We start from the raw sequence: 20,968 nt of genomic DNA, 5'->3' as shown, positions 1-20,968 counted from the left end.
AGTTAGACACTGTGGTGGTTGCACTTATGGGAATATGTTACTATTGTGTTCGTCACAGCTGTGTATTGATGTATTACACTCGCCGCTTCGTGAGATATTACTGGATGTGCATGTATCTATCATTTTGACTGATGTATGTATGTGCAATTGTGCACATCGTACAATATTCAATACCCAATATGTTGAATTGAAGATACTTGCACCTTCATATTTCTATGAATAAGTCAGAGAGTTATATTTTCAATCTGCAATCATTAATTTATAATTATTTCCCTTTTAATACATGGTTTATTTGCGTATGAATATTCTTTTGGATTTCTAATGTCATAGTCGGCTTATTATGGAGTTGGTCTTTTAGCTATTGAAAGCTGCAATTAATAAATTACAATAAAAATGTGTTAATCAGTGGTAAACAGAGGTAAATTAACCAGTTTCGGGTAAATATTAAACACTTGTGGATTATGATGACCCTACTGTATAATATTTGATCTTTGATATACCTAATTTCAACCCATCTTTGTATTGAATTTCGTAGAGTATTTCATCATGATCACAGTCATTGCATGTCTTTTATTTAATCGCATGCTTAACATAGGATTAGCTATCATGTATGTATTTATACGGTTTTCGGTTCGACTATATTATTATAATATTTCGCCAAAATATAACCTCGCCAGTAATAACGATTTTCTATAATGTTTAATATACCTAGTATGATCTTATTATAAAAAAACAATAAAATATTTTAAAGCTCTTGCCTGCTTTTTGGTAAAATGTCAGTTAAGATTATTATATCAATCATGATAATTTAAAATAATATAGATGAAAAGCACTTCTTCTAAGTATAAATTTTGCATTTAACATGCATGTATTCGATTTTTTTTAAACTTGTTTTTCCAACAAATAATTTGTATGAAATAGTTCTTTTACATCTATTATGATCTACGAGTATGATTACAAATAATGAGCGCGCGATATTTTTGCTTTTGAATCATACACTGCTTATGAAAACCGGATTGAGAATATCTCTTGTTGGTATTAATATCAGCTAGAATACAGAATTGGAGCGCTCATTTAAAATAGCTTCAATCATCTTACTTTAAACGTGGTCCTCGTTTCAGAACCTGGATGAGACGGGCAACGTGATATGCCACCCGAAGGAATACAAAGAGCCGATTCTGTTCTCGTTCCGGGCGAAAAACTTTTTCGGCAAGAAAAAGGCAGCCATTCGCGTGGAGTTCGGGGAATGGTCCGACAAATTCCCGCTAGATGTCCCCGGAAGCTCGGGCTTGGTGTTGTGTAAACATGAGGGTAGGACGTACCAGGTATGTAACATATCATATGACGTAATGAGGGCTATCGACTATCGTTATTATCCTTAACAGTTGGTACCACTGGCGAGTTACTCTACAGAGGCACATTGCTGGTCAGTGCAAATGCGACAGTCCTCCTACAGCAGTTACCAATAGCGTCACTATTTCACTATACATTGGCGCCAACTTGTGAACTAAAACGATAGCCCTCACCTATTACAAAAGAGTAAAGGTTTTAAAAACAATTGTTATTTATTAGGTGGCAGTGACAAACCAACTGACATTCAACAGTTTGACAAAAATGGTCGTGTTTACGCCATTCTTCCTCATAATCAATGAAGCGCCGTTTGCTATTCAATATCAAGAGTTACACCGATCTGGGGATCCGTGGAAAGAGGTATGAAACCAATTTAAGAGATTCATAAAGTTTTAGAAAAATAAGTTTGATAGGTCAATAATTAAATTTTCAATCTGTAGGTGGATCAAAACTCCAGCGCGCCTCTATGGCCAGTCATAGACAAGGAAGACAAACTGTTGTTATTGCGGGTGTCAGGATCAACCGAACACGCTGCGCCGTTCTTGTATACCGAACAACACAGCGTCTGCTTGAAGTTGAATAACGACGTGAGTATTTCCTTTATTATTGATAGACGCTTTTCTCATTACATATTATGTGTGATGCAATAGCAATGACAGCTCTTAATTTAAAGGTGAGTATAGACCTAGAGCATTTACTTGTAACAGAAAAACGAGCCCCTCTATGGTGTGTTCTAGTGTATCTTTCCCTTTCACGATCCACATCGTACATTTTACCTGTATTGTAGAGGAGACTCCCTTCTGTTACAAGGTCCTAGACCGTCTAGACTAGTCGTCACAAAGCCGATTTCTCTGCACCTATGACAGTTGGGTCCGATTCGACCAAACTTATCTGAGAATAATTCCTGGTATAACTGGCACATTGACAGTTTCAGTATGGGAAATATGTCAAAATGTCGATAAGTGACGATTTTTTCTGAGATTAATATTTACTCTTGTTTGGTCGAATCCACCCTTCGCAAGCTGACAATTTCACGCAAACTGTGGAGTGTCAAAAGAGCGAAGTTGCTAGCTCGATAAACAGTCTTCTTCTTCTTATTCGTTACGCTCTTGGCAGAGCGGTCGTGGTCACGTTGAGGCGTTGTTCACATCGGTTGTAGAGGCGGATACAACTCTTCGCACGATCTCCCTCCATCTCTCTCTATTGGCAGACTGTCTGGTGCAGTCACATAAGCCGTCTCCCACTGCTGCTTTCACTTGGTCGGTCCAGCGCATTGGTGACCTGCCACGCGATCGGGACACAGTCTTAGGTTCAGAGAAATTGACTTACATTACATTACATAGAAAACCTCTAGTCTATACTCATCTTTACTTCTTTTGGCTGAAATGATTATGATAATCAACCTTAAAACCTTTGCAGTACGGCGGTCTCCACGTAGAAGTGCAGCTAAGCGAGGGAGGTACATACATCACGGTGCGCCAGTACCGCGACGGGCACGCGCCGGCGCTGCTCGTCAACTTCACGCGGTTCCCCGTCGTCGTCTACGAGAAGGAGAACGTCAACGTCAAGTGAGTGTCTCGCAGTGTTCTAGAGTAAACCCTTAGAGTAGGCGCACACCGTTGATTTTTCGTCGGCCGATAGTTTAGTCGGGCAGTTGGGCATGTATGGGAGTGCGCACACTACGCCGATTCAATTAGGCCGATTCTTCATACAAATTAAAATCGGGCACAACTATCGGTCAACTATAAATCAACGGTGTGCGCCTACTCTTACAGTGCGGCGGGCTGCACGTCATCAAGGCGAAGGTCAACGTCAAGTGAGTGTCTCGGAGTGTTCTCGAGTTAACCCTTACAGTGCGGCGGGCTGCACGTCATCACGGTGAACGTCAACGTCAAGTGAGTGTCTCGCAGTGTTCTCGAGTTAACCCTTACAGTGCGGCGCGCTGCACGTCATCAAGGCGAAGGTCAACGTCAAGTGAGTGTGGAGCAGTGTTCTCGAGTTAACCCTTACAGTGCGGCGGGCTGCACGTCATCACGGTGAACGTCAACGTCAAGTGAGTGTCTCGCAGTGTTCTCGAGTTAACCCTTACAGTGCGGCGCGCTGCACGTCATCAAGGCGAAGGTCAACGTCAAGTGAGTGTGGAGCAGTGTTCTCGAGTTAACCTTTATAGTGCGTCGCACGTCATCACGGTGAACGTCAACGTCAAGTGAGTGTCTCGAAGTGTTCTCGAGTTAACCCTTACAGTACGGCGGTCTCCACGTAGAGGTGCAGCTAAGCGAGGGAGGTACATACATCACGGTGCGCCAGTACCGCGACGGGCACGCGCCGGCGCTGCTCGTCAACTTCACGCGGTTCCCCGTCGTCGTCTACGAGAAGGAGAACGTCAACGTCAAGTGAGTGTCTCCTAGTGTTCTCGAGTAAACCCTTAGAGTGTTCTCGAGTAGGCGCACACCGTTGATTTTTCGTCGGCCGATAGTTTAGTCGGGCAGTTGGGCATGTATGGGAGTGCGCACACTACGCCGATTCAATTTGGCCGATTCTTCATACAAATTAAAATCGGGCACAACTATCGGTCAACTATAAATCAACGGTGTGCGCCTACTCTTACAGTGCGGCGGGCTGCACGTCATCAAGCCGAACGTCAACGTCAAGTGAGTGTCTCGGAGTGTTCTCGAGTTAACCCTTACAGTGCGGCGGGCTGCACGTCATCAAGGCGAACGTCAACGTCAAGTGAGTGTCTCGGAGTGTTCTCGAGTTAACCCTTACAGTGCGGCGGGCTGCACGTCATCAAGGCGAACGTCAACGTCAAGTGAGTGTCTCGGAGTGTTCTCGAGTTAACCCTTACAGTGCGGCGGGCTGCACGTCATCAAGGCGAACGTCAACGTCAAGTGAGTGTCTCGCAGTGTTCTCGAGTTAACCCTTACAGTGCGGCGGGCTGCACGTCATCAAGGCGAACGTCAACGTCAAGTGAGTGTCTCGCAGTGTTCTCGAGTTAACCCTTACAGTACGGCGGTCTCCACGTAGAGGTGCAGCTAAGCGAAGGAGGTACTTACATCACGGTGCGCCAGTACCGCGACGGGCACGCGCCGGCGCTCAAAGTCAAAATTTCTTTATTTGTTTAGACTAATAAATAGTTCTTACAAATCGTCATATGCTCTTAAGGAGCCTCTACATGTCTCATAATCTTTTTACCCTACCAGCGCTTCGAGACCAACATTTGGCAAGTGCTGAGAAGAAGCGCCGCAACAAACTCAGTCACCACTGTCTGCCGGTTAATATAAATAAATAGTAGTAGTAGGTACATTCGATTCAGGAGCAGTTCACTGAATTTACCATGCATTCTTGTATGGTGTATCATAAGAATGGGTATACAAGATTGCGTGGTATATTAAACAAGGTAGTGACGTGCTAATATCTAGACTGCTCGTCAACTTCACGCAGTTCCCCGTCGTTGTTTACGAGAAGGAGACCGTCAACGTCAAGTGAGTTGTACAAGCCTAAAGCCTGGTCCATGAGCACGTAGAATTTTGTCCAATGACCCCAAGCTACCCTTATCGCTCGCGCGTAATTATGTTGCTGTCGCGCTCGCACACTCACTGCGGGCGCCCGTCGCACAGTCGCGACAGCAATATAATTACGCGCGAGCGATAAAGATGGGTGGATTGGGGTCATTGGACAAAATTCTACGTGCTCACGGACCAAGCTTTAGCTTTTATCGCGCCATTTTGTCGATTTTACGTGATAAGCCCATACGTTTGTCGACTAAAATAATCGACAAGATTTTATCACGATTCACGGCTCGGATGTAGTGCTATTATGTTATTTCCGTATTGCGGACTGGAAATTAAACTGATTAAGATATCGGAGCTGATGGAAACTAGAAGCGTAGTTATCAAAACTGTGTTTTAAAAAGGTAAACTTAAGTAACCAAAGTAAGGCCATTTTATGACTTCATCATCCATGTATAGATTACATCACATCAAACTATACATTTTCGCTGCAAAACAGTCCCTTTTACGACCGAATAAGACCCTACAGTGTCAGTTAGACGTGCTGTGTGCACTTCGCCATTTAACCATGTGTTTTTGTTTCAGAAAACTGGAATCGATGCACAAAATGTTGTTCACGTGGGACAACCCGGCTGGACCGCGCTCACTTATATTTGAAGGCTACAAGAAGAAAGAAATCGAAAATGACTTGAGAAAGGATGGAATCGGAGATTTCATGTAAGTACGAGATCTATAAAAGTCACAGATCACAGAAACTAAAGGCAGATGTGACAAGGGGGCGAGGCCGGTGTCGTAGCAATATGCCCAAAAACAGAACACATTGCTCGCTAATAGCAATGATGACAGCAGCGACGTCATAATGTAAACAGTTTACATTGCTTGCGTAGTACTAAAGATTATTCGAACGTTGAGTAGTAATACCGCAGTGGATAATGAGCACATTTTTTGATTACTTTGTGTGTGTGAATTTCTAATGCGACACTGAGTTTCGAACTCAGCGTATTAGTTGACGTCTCTATATCTCATATGATAAATGTAGATTACTTTAAATAATTAAAGTACCTTTTCGCTATTTTCTTTTACAGCGTCTTGTTATGGAAATATAATAATGATGATACGTTTTTAGGATTAACGAAACTAACCGGGTATCCTGGGTATCTTTCCTGGACGGACTTCAAAGGGTTATCTTGTTCACTGACGATCCGAATCTAGCGAGTGGCGCCCACACGATAGGCGAAGCCGAATTCGTGGATACTGAAATCGTGTTGTCTATGCAAGGAATGGGTCTATCTCTGGTCAATGACCCTGAGTTGCTGGAGATTGTTTACATTAGCATTTCCAAGTAAGTAGAATTTCAATAATTACCCTATAGCCAAAAAAAAAAATTCATATTTTTAAGGGTGAGTGAGAGGTCAAACTACTTCCCATAGCAGTTTGGTTCACCCCTTCTGGGACACCCTGTATACTCTCTTTTAACTAAATTAGTGTTGGGTTTCTTTTCATTGTTAAGAAATCAACATTTGACAGATGTTTACAATATAATTATTGTCAAAAATTATACAACTGTTTTTTAGTTTTATTAGTTTTATAATTGTTCTCTTTTTTTTTTCTAATAGCTCCGGTATCATTTGGGAACAATGCAAGATAGGTGCACGCCGCTACAAAAAGATTGACGGCGCGAAATTGGCACTGTATGAAGACCATTATCAGCAGTATTTGATTGACAAGATGGCCAGTGACGAACCAATACCACCGTGCAGGATGATTGATGAAAAGACTGAGGTGAGATGTTTTAGAAATGGCACAAATAGTTAATATAGTCTTACTGGTCTGATGGCAGATATTAGTTCCAAATTGTACTATCATAAGCATGTACAGTCCGCGTCAAATAGTTGGACATCCAAAGTGGCCAAAAAGTGGAAAACACAATCTCATTCCAATGTAACAAAGACGTGCTGTGTACTTTTTGACTACTTTGGGTGTCACGATTTATTTGGTGCCGACTGTACATATTCATTTTTTCAGTCAAGTAAATCAATACATTGCAAAATAGCACTTTATACTTGCATTTACTAACATTAGATTTGCTTTATAAGGCTAAGAACTCACGGCGCGATTTTCACCCGCTCCCGCTGCGGTTGTGGAATTTATTTCAAAACTCACGGGAGCGGTTATTTGCGCAGTCAGGCTAAGAACTCGCGGAGTGGGTTCTTTACCTAAGTCACTGGTACAAAATGGTCCAGTGGCGAAAACCGCCGAGGCTGCGGTTACCGCGGCCCGCGCGATTCTACTACTTGCCCGCCGGTGCCGCGGGACCCGCATACAACCGCGCACGCTGCGGGCGCAAACCGCGTCGTGAGTTGTGCAAAAGTTTTTCCATAAGTATCTGCATTCTACAGAAGCTGCGGGCCCGCAATCGCCGTGGGCGCGGTTATAAATCGCGCCGTGAGTTCTTAGCCTAACTCGATCTGCCGTCGTATATGCTTCGTCATCCCGTTTGCGGGCTTTTGTTTATACCAAAACGTCTTTACAGGTGAACTTTGAAGAGATGAGAATAGTAAAACCTAATCCACGTCTGCTTCGTCGTACCCTCCAAGCCGGCTTATGGGCTTCTTACGGCCTTACGGCACATTCGAGGCGTCTCCACGCTCGTCTACACAGGCTTCAGATAGACCAACAACTACCTTTGCCCACCTTCCCAGTTGTGTTGGCCCCTGTGCCTCCACCGAGGTCTATAGCCAATGAAGGTCCTAGCGGTAAGTTTAATTATGTTATAAATAGGAAATAGTGAATAATGGCGGCGATACATATGCCAGAAAGGATCAGTAGCTTGCATGCTTGTCAAAGGCATGTGCAAGTAACTTGATTGCAATCTATCCAGTTTTAGATCTATCAGTAGGTCTTAGGTCCTTTCCAGGGCGCTTATACACGTCCCAAATATAGCTTGCCCTACCACCACTTCGGGACAACATATGGGCTGATGCTGAGAAGAAGTGGCGGAAGAAACTCAGTCACCTTGGCCCGTAGTCAGTTACCGTATATACAATGACAGTTGGTGACACGTGTAAAGAACTGGTATGCAAGTATACTAGTCACTGGAATATGTATCGCCGCCATAATTTTGAAAATTGTGAGCATGCAAGTGCGATAGAAATAGTAAATAATCGTGTGATATTTAATTGTATATTCTTTTTTAAAGCCCGCGGGATGCCGAATATCGTTGGAGGTGAATGAGCTTCATTACAAATACAATGCTCAATGTCAATGTTGTATGATTTTGTAATTATTTTGTCTAAGCTTGGAAAGTTTAAGCGACATAAGAATTTATTAACAGCTTAAACTTTTGCCAGATCACCTCATTACGCACAAATGGCTGTTTCAATCAAATGAACCATTTTTCTGTAATTCATTTATTTATGTCTTTCAATATGCTTGCTTTTTCGCAAATTATGAAGTCACTTTTACACTGCCCTGAAAAAGAAAACCAATTAATATTTATGCAAAGTACCTTTCATTAATCTACTGCATATTAATGTAATAATAATAACATACATGTGTAGGTTTGTAAAATTAATAAGACAACGGCTTTTCACAAGATTTTCCGTTTATTCGCATTCGTATCTTTTACATCTATCCATATCAGCAAATGAAATACAGATTGTAAAAATATAAAAAAAAACTTGCATCACAGTTTTTCAGCTTAAAGGTACACATTGCGCGTGCGCAAATTAATTAGAACAAGGGCCTTACCAGTGCCGTTAACTGACTTACAAAAAATAACGCCTTGGGTTAAAACTTTAAGCTTTGATTTTCTCATACGCTGACGTTGGCTGCATATGTCAACCTAGCGTACAAATAAACTCATGAACAAACGCGGCATTATACGCGTCTGTGTTACAATGCGGTCATTTAACGTGTTCGTACGCTCAGCTGACGTACGCCACTGACATCAGCGTATTAAGCAAAGAATCTAAAAAACCATTCCCCCACAGGCATGAAACCTTTCATCGAGGTATCCATAGTGGAGCGTATAATGGAGCACAGCAAAGTGCGCCAGTATAAGTACTATAAGGTGCTGATTCAGGAGTTCCATGTGAAAGTGGACATGGGACTTGTTAACGCACTCATGGGAATGTTCCCGCAACGAGTGCTTACGGAACAGGAGGCGGTACGTATATCTCATCAAAATAATTATTTTAAAATAGAAATCACATAATGCAATGAGGATCATTTCGATTTTTAGCTGTGAATGCAGATTTATAGGGCTAAGAAATCCTTAATACACAGTCCAAAAATTTTTGTTCTACGACAAAAATTGACGAAGTTATGGCCAAATTACTAAAAAAGTTCACTGACCGCCCGGCGCGGGGACGATGACGTCATTATATCCGATCCGAACGCTGCCGGCGTACTGCGTGGATAGAAAATATTTTTTTCTAGCCAAACTATCAGTTTTAGAGAAAAACTTGTAATGACATTTATTCATCAGAATAAAGTAAGCTATCGATAGGTAATTTTTAAAAATAGAAATTGTGAAAAATAACGCAAAAAATCCATACGCTCATACGGTTCAATGGAACGCAGAGACGCGATTGGGGTCTCCGCGGTGGTATATTTGGCGATTTATTCAAATAAAGTGTTCATAAGTGTTGTTAGAGTCATATCTTCTTCCAAGTAAAATATAAAAATGTATAAGTATTAATTTATTTACTTCTAACAATAAGGTATAGCTGAGGCAGATACACTCTGCTTAGGCTCTAAGACATTGCTATGAAGATCATTTCGATGTACACGCAATACCTACCTGTTATTTAGTTTTTCTGAGTTAAACCTACGTACCTACTTATCTATTCGCCGTTCCCATGGGCGGGCCAGCTGCTGCAGGAACGGACAGCTGCTCCCTCCTGGAAATCTATTTAATCTTAGCCTAGAAGCTGGGTATGACTCCCCCTCGGCCAGAAGCTGAGTATTACATACCCCCCCCCCCCCCCCCCCCCCCCCCCCCCCCCGACTTATCCCCCCCCCCTCCAGGCCAGAAACTGGGTATTATTAGCATCATATTATGTATTATTATGTTCAATACAAACAATCATTAAGTTACACTCACCCCAACCGCGTCTCCGCATTGCATCGAATCCTATGAAAATGTGGTTTTTGGACATAGCGATACTTATTTTTCACAATTTTTATTTTTTTAAATTACTGGTCGATAGTTTACTTTATTTTGATGAATAAATGTTATTAAAAGTTTTTTTCTAAAACTGATAGTTTAGCTGGAAAAAAATAATTTCCATCCCAATAGTACGCCGGCTGCGCTCGATTCGGATATAGTGACGTCACGCGGCCCTGCGTACGTTGACTTTTAGCGGCAAAAACGGTCTATGTTTATTACTTAATATCTTCGTAAGTAATGGTCCGATTTGGATAATTCAAAAAGATATATCTTTCTTATGTCTTAAAGATTAACGTAGATACTAGTTTTATTGAATTTTCTACAACAGTACTGATCCTCATTTGACAGAAATTAAAATGTTTACGTTACTCACCATAACAGTTGTTTCAACTGAGATCACAATCTTAGTGAACCGTCAAGAACGCTTTATCATTTTAGCTAATTTGCAGTGTAGCTGGAGGTATCCAAAAACATCATCTCCCGTTTTTTATCCATCCTCTGCTTGCCTATTCTGCCAATATGTCAATGGCAATTAGATTGACGGCTACAACGAACTATTCAGTTCTGCAATGTCCTGATCAAAATGGAAACAATTATCCGTATTGCATTTATCTTCTTCTATTTACTAGCGTGTTTATAATGTAATGTTGTTGCAGCTGGATGCCTTCGAACTAGACTTAGAAAAGGCTGGACAGCCCTTAGAAGCACTGGCTGCTTTAGGAGTTGCTTCGGACCAGAAGAACTTCTACGACAATCTGCATTTATCGCCGCTCAAGGTAAGTCATTCACATGTATAAAATAGAACAAATTGGTAGTATTCAATCTAAACCTTATGATGTCTTGTTTTAGGTTCACGTTTCCTTCTCACTCGGTGGTGCGACTCAACTGCCTACTTTCATAGGCACGGTGCTACAAAGTATAGGCGTTACTTTGACCGACATGAACGATGTAGTATTCAAGTAAGTTATTTTAATACTTTAATTTTAGCACTATACAAGAGCATATCGATAGACTTACATATTCAACAATGAAAGTACACAAAGTAACCATTTTAATCTTTCCCAGGTTGTCATATTATGAACGCAACTATGAGTTCCTCTCTCAGAAAGAACTCATCTCTCAAGCGCAGAGCCACTATACGGGGCAAGCGTTGAAACAGCTGTATGTGTTGGTGCTTGGACTGGATGTGATCGGAAATCCGTATGGCCTGGTCATCGGCCTTAAGAAGGGCGTTGAGGATCTCTTCTACGAACCCTTCCAGGTTTGTTCTGTTTTTTTTTTGTTTGAGTCTTAAACGGACTTTTTGTCTGATCCGACGAATATTTGATGCTTTCAAAACGTCTCTTGTTTTTTTATTGTCAATGTGTCATCTTGGTTTGACTTAGGTTGGTGCTGAGCTGAAATTTTGCTCACTGAGCTGTTGAAAAGTATCAACGATTCATTTGTTTGATCTTTAATCGACAAACTAACAGTCACATCATGTGACGTCACGACGATAATAAATAAGACCCGTAACACGATAATTATTGACGTGCGTATTTTCTTTACTACGCACTGTGTTAATTTTTTACTCAGAACGGCTTATGTTGTAGTATACTGAGAAGTCCTTGGATTTAACTGTTATCCTTTATTCAGGGTGCTATCCAAGGGCCTGGCGAGTTTGCCGAAGGCCTTTTCTTGGGTGTACGGTCGCTTGTGGGACATACGGTGGGCGGCGCTGCGGGCGCGGTGTCCCGAATCACGGGCGCTATGGGACACGGGCTCGCTGCACTGTCGTTGGATAAGGTACGTGGGTACTTAAGAATAGAGTTTTTTTATCATCATTAGATCATTTGGTTGCCTGAAGGAGCACGGCCCTCTAATTTACCAGAGACAAATAGAGGATTAGCTTATACCCCCACGATTATTTCTCAGTTTCTGTATAGGTACCTGAGATGTTTGGTTATTAAAACAGGTTCCGTCACTGCACAAAGATAACAGATCTGTTAAACATGACTTAAGGTCCTATGTCCTCTAGATGGAGCAGAGGGCGTCCACAACAGTCCTCCATCGCGTTTGGTCTTGAGCTTCGCGTTTAGATCTGTTAAAGATACAGGCTTTTGATGGGAAAAGAATGCAGCGTTTTATGATTTTTTTTCTCATGACAGGATTACCAAAGACGTCGTCGAGATAATATAAACAAACCACCTGCAAACTTGCAAGAAGGACTTGCTCGTAGCGGAAAGGGGCTTGTTATGGTATGTAATTTTTGTTTCTTTAATTAGCGGAGCTTTTTAAAGTTCCACAACTGCGCTCGTGTACGAAATGATTGATACTCGACCTTAGAGACAAATATACACAGTACAGTTACATTTAGACATGTTCAGAAACCAACTAGATAGTACTAGAACAACGCTTTTTGCGAATACATCAAGAAATTGTAAATATTAATGTAACGCTTGCTCAGATCGTGCGCGAGCGTAGTGTGGATCCACCCTAAAACTTAAATATTGAATTTCCTTTGCATCTACACAATCTAGAACTTGACTCAATATCCTCAATGTAAAATTGTACCTTCTGTGAAAGTTTAAAATTAAGACTGGGTGATAATATTAACATCGCAAAACAGGGAGTGTTTGACGGTGTTACCGGAGTTTTCACGAAGCCCTTCGAAGGGGCTCGGGATGAGGGCGTGGAAGGGTTCTTCAAGGGGCTGGGCAGGGGCGCCGTGGGGCTGGTCGCCAGGCCCACCGCTGGGGTCGTGGACTTTGCCTCCGGCTCCTTAGACGCCGTCAAGAGGTTCGATGATTCGACTACGTTCCCATTTAAACCATCATGTTTTTGTTCTTTGACGCATGCTTTTTTATTTCACACGCTTGTTGAGACGTATTATGCTACAACCACACCAACGCGTGCAGATCGATCACAGGCCAAAGACAGGTCGTGCGACCCATATGACAGTCCGCGCGACCTGTCATTGGCCTATTATCACGCCGGCGATGGCAATATGCACGCGTTGGTGTGGTTGAAGCTTTATGGTATTGGAATTCCAAAATCGAAATTGTAATGCTTCGAGAATCCGTCTATTTGATAACCATAGTTACAACTTTCCGGGCATATTTGGTGTTGGTATAAAGAACCAAAGCGTTTTGTAACCAAACGCGTGTGATGTGAAATGTTGCCGAAGTTTTGTTCAAAGGTGTGATGATGTTAGGCAAAATTTAATTGGACGAGAATATGACGAAAAATTATTGGGACTTCTAAATACTTTCAGATTATTTGACAGCTGTGTACAAATTTCGGTTGGTAAGCCGATTATTTATCGATATTGTTTAGTGACTGATGGGTTTTAGAGCGTTTTCACATTAGGCGGATTAAACGTGCAACCGAAAATCATATACGTAACAATATTAGGATCGTGGTATAGTCGAGCCACTCGTCAAGGTTTCTTGCAGTAGTGTTCGTAGAAGCTCCATTCCTCAATCGTCTCTTGACGCTTGAAATCAATATGTCAGGAAATTGGTGGCCTGAAAATAGTTGTACTGATCATGCACTGAAAACGGTCTGTTTTTGGTGAGTTGGCGGCTAAACTTGTGTGTTGTGGCGATACAATAAATAAAAGTACTTCAATGAATAAGAACAATGGTTCATAAGGTACTTTCAATTGATAAGTTACAATTTGAAAATATTTATAAGATAAAACCTTATATGCACTAGGCAATTGCATTGTTCATTGCAGTGTAAACTTAAAACATTCGGAAAAATGACTGACAAGTCAGCTAGTCAAGCTGCTTCTTCCCAACACGTCTACAAAATTGCCCCAAACCAACGGTAAAGTAATGAGTCAGTCTTTATCGAATAATGTGAAGGCGCTCTTATTGTCACATAGGGCTTCGTGGAAGGCGTGTGTGGCTTGGTCCTGCGGCCGATACAGGGCGCGCAAGAGAGCGGTGCGGGCGGGTTTTTCAAGGGGCTGGGCCGCGGGGCCCTGGGAGTTATCGTGCGCCCCGTCGGCGGAGTCGTCGATTTCACTTCTGGACTACTCACATCCATTAAAAGGTTATTCATACAGTATTTTACGGAAGTATTACGTTAGTTTTATGGAAACTCATGAAGACTTCGTCCGCACTCTATCTATTTATGCTCAGGTATTATTAGGTGATAAATCGACGACTTGACTCTTCTTCGTATCTTCGACAAAATATTTAGTGTATGTGTAGATATGTTGTTAGGAAATAATCTACAGAACTATTGACGTTGGTCTGATTTATTTGGATGTAATTGATTTTTATGTCAATGTTGTATACGCCTGTTATTATTGTCTGTATAAAATTTTATTCTTTGTCACGGAATGTGCCAAAATGTATGCATGTGAATGGCAAGTGTCTAATAAATATAAACGGGTGAGAATCCGTACTATTTTATTTCTTCGTCTACCACACTGTTAGTAAATAAGTTTCCAACACGCTCAATTTTAATAAAAATGATATCTCCAATGATATCTCCAAGAAGCTAAAAGTTATTTAAGGCTTAATAACAACGCGTCATACAGTGAAATTTACACATTCCAACTGGCGTCGGAACGTATACGTTAGCTATTAGTTAAGTACAAACTTCGGTAACATTTCACCTCGACCGGGTGATGTATTGGGCAGCTAAGTTCACTCGAAGTTCAACCCATTTGAAGTAGTGTGAATTGCTTTGGCTGTAATATGTTGTCGCTTCTTTTCAAAAGTAAACTTGGGCATAGTTTTTTATGTTTATTGCACGCATGTGTTTATGTCATGGTCACTCATCAATTAGTTAAGCTTCTAAGTATGTGCTTTTATTCTATTTAGATTTCTTGAAAATCAGAAAGTGATTTTAATAACAACTTTAACCATTTATAATCTTAACTTATTATTTTAGTGTCCTTCTCATTATAGTGCATTTTTGGTCATTACTAATAAGCGGAACATCCAGGATTTCAATGTGGCATAAATCTTCCAGGTCCTTAAAACTACGCCACGTATGAAAGTTAATACCAATGAAACAGTGTCCTCATTTCTTTTAAAATAATTTCATCTAAACCACCGTCAATATCACCAAAACTGCAGACATAAAACATTTGCGTTTTAACATTACCGATGAACTAACAGGGCGGCAGATCTGTCTGAAGAGGTGACGAAGCGACGAGCGGCGAGATACTTGCCGGCTGATTCTGGCGTAAGGCCCTACTCTCGGCTACACGCCGAAGGATATAAGATGTTGTTCGAGCTGGAAAAGGTAAGTTTCGCATTTGTTACGTATGATGTACTTACATTTACATTAGTAGAATAATGCATTTTCGGCTATTTAATTTGAATTCAAAAGCTATGGTAACAGTTTTGTACCAGCTACCAAAAACTTTAATAAGGAAATACGACCAAAATTGAATGTGAGAAAACTACATTATTAGGACCACGAATCATCTTCGTATTCATTTAAAGCATAATCACTATGCATCTTGTTTGAATATTATGGCATTTTGTATGCGATACCCTAGTGTATATTACACTCAATAAGTGTTTTTACAGTATTTTTTTTTTATAGAATATTAGTAATTTGTATTTACAATCCCGTTAACCCCTCGTCCTAACTTAAATTTGCTTGTGTTACGAGTCGGTTCACCACAATAGTTGAGCGGCGGCGGGGATTATCTGTATTCTTATAGTATGTTTATTCTATGAACACCAGGGCAAGTTCGTGAGTACGGACACATACGAGGCCCACGTGTGGGTCATTCCTGCCAAGGAAGTGGTGATGTGCACGGACAAGCGGCTTCTGTACCTGGAGAAGAATAACGTCTTCGGCGGGTGGCAGGTATGAATCTGGGGGCACGGCAGTGCCCCCACCAAGTCGAGCAAAAAAGCGGCACGGCCGTACCATCCTTTTCTCGAAGCAATTCAGGCCATTTTCGACCGCCTGTAACTTCGTTGTGGATAAAACTAGAAGGCTGAATTTTCATTAGCTATGCAGGCATTGTAAAGACACGGTATATTTAAAATTTCATTCAATTTGAACCAGTAGTTTAAGAATTATAACGGGTCAAAGTTACTTAATTTTGTCACTCACTGACTGACTCACTGACTCACTGACTCACTGACTCACCGATCATCAAAATTCTAAGGCACTTCTAGCAGACCTAGAAGCTTCAAATTTGGAATATAAGTAGTGTTTGGTGTATGAATCAAGGAAAAACTAAAATATTTGGGGGCACGGTAGTGCAACCGCCAAGTCGAGTAAAATTTTTCAATTTCGGTCCAGTTTTCTAGATACATAACTGCTGTCTACAAAATACAAAAAGAAATGAGATCCCATCAAAAACAATACTTGTCAAAAAAACCAAGTCTCGCAACTCAGTTGTTCTACGGTAAAAAGTTGTGAGATCCATGTAATACCAAGTCCAGGCCAGGAAATCTTTAACGTTTTACATAAATATATTGACTTGGCCATCGCATGAAAACACGTGTAAATTAAATTATTTAGTGCGATGGCCAAGTCAATAATTTATGTAAAACGTTAAAGATTTCCTGGCCTGGACTTGGTATTACATGGATCTCACAACTTTTTACCGTAGAACAACTGAGTTGCGAGACTTGGTTTTTTTGACAAGTATTGTTTTTGATGGGATACAATCTAACATGTTTAAATTAGGAACATAAGATGAAAGGCAATTTAAACAGGTTCTAGAATGAAGACTACGTCTTAAATATAGTGTAAGACGCACACTTGCTAGATGGGCCGACGACCACAAGCTCGTAGCGGAGCTGAAAAAAGCGCGAAAGGGATATTTTTGAGAGAGACGGACATGTCTCTCAATACTACACTAACTACTACTACTAAACATACTAGTTGACTGCTGCTGGCTGAATTTGACTGCATGATTTATTTTTCTACGTCTTCAAGTAAGCATAGACTAGATTTCGAAGTCTTAAGTTGGCTACAGGCACTGACATCTCTGTGGTTATCACTTTTTATTTCCCGCTATATAAAATACGAAACTACATTTTATTACCTAGTATTGTATGTAGATATATTTTTTGCGTCACAGAATCATTACAGGCCTTTAACGTTTCTTAAAAGTAAAGAGCACTTATAGGCAAGGTCGCGAGGCATGTCTCGGTGAGAAAGTAAATATTCGCTACATTACCGGTAATGCATGGCGGTAATCCATCGTTCACGGTCCCTACATAATTTGCTAAAAAGATTCTTGAAAGGAAAACATATTTTTTACTACCTAGGTTACAAATTAATTTTTGATAATAAATCATTTTACTGTTTCTCGTCGTTTGTTGTTTACTTAAAAGCTTTTTTATCACCAGTCTATAATATTAAAGGAAGATGTGTGAATATAGGTAGACATTTGTTTTTTTACTCCGCTCCGTGAATAATGTCAATAGCCTCACGCAATCCGTTTTCACGATATTACGAACGCCTCGCCGACGTCATAGGTGTTTGTTTATGGGAACATACATACAATAATTGGCTAAAGTTGTTTACACCGCTTGGTCTCGGCGGGTCATGTTTTATGTATATGAAAACGTCGCCTCGCGTATCTCGATGTATTCAATAACTAGTAAATATTTCATGAAATTACCCACTTTGGGGTGCGCTCCAGAAGCAATTTTGGTGTATAACCATTGCTTGAATGTGAACATGAGCGCGTTTTATTATAATTTCGCGAGTTCAGCGTGTGGACTTTTTAATTTTTTCGGGATAAGTAGAAACGAAAGCATAGAAAGGAGGATCCATAGGAGTTAACATGTCTGTTAAATGATGTTTATCGCCTATGGACTATCATACGTCAAATTATTGGGTAGTATTAGTATTAATAATGTAATATTTTCCATCAGATCGTGTGGTCGTACCTCTGGTCAGAGATCCCAGACGTGCCGACAGCAGCCAACAAGGGCGTGTACATTCCCACGGCCAAAAAGAAGGTTCTGGGAATGTTCCCATCGTCGGGCTCCGGGAAACTCATCTTCTTGTACGACGAGCAGCAGAAGAAGTATTTGCTAGCCCAGTGCGAGCGACTCATGCGGTCGGCGCGTTGACATGAGGACGTAGAAAGAATGACGCTCGCGGAACAAGTCGAGCAATTCTTTCTACTTATATTCGATTTTCGCACAGCGCTGCATACACTCGCCTATCACGTTAACCTGCACCATATCGGCCCCAAAGGCTTCCGCTGACTGTGCTAAGAACGGACTTTCTTGACTAGCTTTAATCGTGCTTTTTGTGTTTCGTTATTATACTATTATGTACAATTTAGCTAGTACATTTGTACGGAATTGATTTTTTAAACGCCCCGAAACCAAGACTACCTTTACAGAAATATGGTTGTAATTTGTACAACTGTAACCATTAGACTTAATTATAAGTGCATATTTTCTATAATAGTGACCTCACAGAAACAAGTTCCATACCTTCATGGTATTAAGACTCGATTTATACTAATTGTATGATATTATTAATAGTTCGTATTTCTCCTTGCGCTATTTTCTACGACTTTTACAAAAGCATCTCATAGCTTGATCAGTAGACCGCTTTGAGAGCGCATCAGAGCTTAGGTACCTCTTGAAGTATTTCGCAATGCATTTATATAAGACTTTAATATTTTGTAAGTTGTTTTACAATATTTCAGTCTTCCGTTACCGAATAGTGACTTTACTACTTATTTTCATTCTTTACAATCGAGACACAATCGGTAAAAATTCAATACTCGAATATTTTAAAGAACTCTGAATGTGTGGTTTGAATCTTGTTATGTTTCCGTGATAATTAGGTCTATAATGATGTTAGATTTGTTAATTTTGTAATTACTTATATAAAAATAAAGACCACCACCAAATCAACCTGTAGTAACCAATGACTGTAATTTTACTTACGGAATATAAGAGTACAAAGATTGTTATTGTTAATGGATGCAGTTTAAAATTTTGTTTATGTTAACATAGTGAATTCTACATAACGTTGAATGGTTATTATAGTGTTTATGTTGGTTTGGGCACGTTTCAAGCTGAATAGTTCAGTCCCAGTGCCTTATGTGAATTATGACGTGACTTGGGAACACCAATATATGTTGTAATTCTGTAAGAAATGTTGTTAATTTCCGAAATGTAAGTTGCTGCACAGAGTTGCGGGCTTCGCGTCGAGCGCTAAAGTTACACAACTCACCAGATGTATAAATTTTGTTACATATTTTGTCGTATTTATTTATTGAGGCCTTTTGTGCAGACGTTCGTTACAATATAACCTTTGTGATTTTTGCTTATTGCACAATTTACTAATCATTTCGACTCGTTTTTGTATTATTATTATCCAAGCTTGTGTACGATCGATTTTTAATAAATAAAATAAATTATATTATTGCTTTGTTTTCTTAGATACTCCTATTACCTTTTATCTTTCAGATTTATTAGGATGATTCTGTTATTATTATTATGTGACTGTTTGACCTACTAGCTCTAATCTATCTCTATAGATATACTGCTGTCTGGTTATTTTTAGCTGTAACCCCATGAATACTGAATGAGCGGTTATGCACAATATTTACGCCGTAAATTACCTAATTATGGGAACGTTGAACTGAACCAAATACACGACTCGTAGCACGTACACAGTTATATCTCCACAAACGGATGCATGGCAATTCCTAAAGATCTAAAAGCTTAGTTTTCTGTGTAAATAACGAGTCGAAGAAAACTGCAGTTTTCTCCACCGTGTTTAACCTTTACCTTGTAACCTTCAAACGTCTGCCGTTCCGAGCGTTATGTCTGAGCATTATCAATTTACTGCTATGATTAATATGTAAAATTTGGACATAAACCCAATCCGTATAAACGTGTTACAATCAAATAGTTATAAAGGGTTTATATTCGGACAGTAAAAGCGATGTTTTCAGCGATGGCTTACGTCTTCCTTCGTAAAGACGTCTCCAGTTTACGGACGTTTAAATTTACAAGCGTATCGTTAACTTAATAATCGTGTTTGAATCGAACCTACTCGAATAAAGGGGTTAGTGGGTAATCAAGCGAGCGATTAGCGACGCTTTTGGCAAACGTATTTCTTTGGATTAATACAAGCTTAGTGCTTATCCTATTTTCGAAACGAGTAACGTGGTTTTCTTAAGTATATTCTAGGAAACTTGTTACTGTGCGTTAAACTTATGTGCAGACATATTAGCATCAGATAAAATAGCAGCTAATTATGACGGTTTGCGTTAATCATTGCGTAACGAAATTGATGATCTACTCAGTAGGTTGGTATTTCGTATTAAGTATTTACACTGCCGAATCCGTATTCATACCTACTGCTTATTATGTTTATATGACACTTATTCTAATCTAAGAGCCAATAAAGAAATTAATAGGTACATACTTATTTTCCTTTTTTCTTGAAATCAAATGAGCACAGCAAAGCTTGTGATAATAATTCTTTAACTTTTCCTGTGTGTTCGCATAGACGTCGGATTACGCGGACTTTGCATTTGCGCGCCGTATTTTAAATATAAAGGCATTGCATGCAAGAACTAAGCATAGTTAGAGACGCAAACAAACATTTCCATTAGATAATTTGCGGAACTAAGAGCCGACATAACCGTTACATAGGAAACGAGTAGAACAATACACATAGTGTCAGTAGACTCCATCTATTTTTTATCCTGTTCTTTCGTTGAAAAGTATGTTAGGATAATACTTTAAAAAAGGCAGTTAAAAAAAAGCTCGTCATAAAAAGAAATGATAAAATTTTGATGTGATGTGATGTGACCATTTTCGGCCCTTGGCGACTTCCTACTTCCCTAGATAGCTGGTTGCAGCGCTGTTTTTAAATTAACCACCAGTAAGCATTCTGACTGAAGCAGTGGACGTTCTATGGCTGAAATTATGTAGGGTAGTATTTTTGTAGGTATTTTGTTTATTTTATGATGATGAAG

At 40.2% G+C, this 20,968-nt stretch overlaps 1 protein-coding gene across 5 annotated transcripts in view; it reads left to right on the top strand.

Annotated features, from left to right (window-relative positions):
* LOC135073937 (intermembrane lipid transfer protein Vps13) overlaps nucleotides 1–19,398 on the top strand; it is a 40,954-nt gene extending 21,556 nt beyond the window's left edge. For 4 of the 5 annotated variants that reach the window (XM_063968195.1, XM_063968191.1, XM_063968193.1 and 1 more), the window contains 19 exons: nucleotides 1,122–1,325; nucleotides 1,573–1,710; nucleotides 1,791–1,937; nucleotides 3,595–3,743; nucleotides 5,445–5,576; nucleotides 5,986–6,201; nucleotides 6,476–6,641; nucleotides 7,393–7,615; nucleotides 8,059–8,085; nucleotides 8,852–9,027; nucleotides 10,689–10,808; nucleotides 10,882–10,991; nucleotides 11,098–11,293; nucleotides 11,668–11,817; nucleotides 12,180–12,269; nucleotides 12,641–12,810; nucleotides 15,150–15,276; nucleotides 15,727–15,852; nucleotides 17,886–19,398. In XM_063968195.1, coding sequence (XP_063824265.1) covers nucleotides 1,122–1,325; nucleotides 1,573–1,710; nucleotides 1,791–1,937; nucleotides 3,595–3,743; nucleotides 5,445–5,576; nucleotides 5,986–6,201; nucleotides 6,476–6,641; nucleotides 7,393–7,615; nucleotides 8,059–8,085; nucleotides 8,852–9,027; nucleotides 10,689–10,808; nucleotides 10,882–10,991; nucleotides 11,098–11,293; nucleotides 11,668–11,817; nucleotides 12,180–12,269; nucleotides 12,641–12,810; nucleotides 15,150–15,276; nucleotides 15,727–15,852; nucleotides 17,886–18,086 — 2,868 coding nt within the window. In that variant the 3' untranslated portion in view covers nucleotides 18,087–19,398. The remainder of the gene's footprint in view (nucleotides 1–1,121; nucleotides 1,326–1,572; nucleotides 1,711–1,790; nucleotides 1,938–3,594; nucleotides 3,744–5,444; nucleotides 5,577–5,985; nucleotides 6,202–6,475; nucleotides 6,642–7,392; nucleotides 7,616–8,058; nucleotides 8,086–8,851; nucleotides 9,028–10,688; nucleotides 10,809–10,881; nucleotides 10,992–11,097; nucleotides 11,294–11,667; nucleotides 11,818–12,179; nucleotides 12,270–12,640; nucleotides 12,811–15,149; nucleotides 15,277–15,726; nucleotides 15,853–17,885) is intronic. The other variant, XM_063968194.1, reaches the window with a different exon arrangement.
* The last annotated feature ends 1,570 nt before the right edge of the window (nucleotides 19,399–20,968 follow it).

The sequence above is a fragment of the Ostrinia nubilalis genome, chromosome 8, assembly GCF_963855985.1.
Source record: "Ostrinia nubilalis chromosome 8, ilOstNubi1.1, whole genome shotgun sequence".
Classification (NCBI taxonomy): Eukaryota; Metazoa; Arthropoda; class Insecta; order Lepidoptera; family Crambidae; genus Ostrinia; species Ostrinia nubilalis.
The sequence above is the reverse complement of the archived record's forward strand: the minus strand, read 5'-3'. Positions and strand labels throughout refer to the sequence as shown.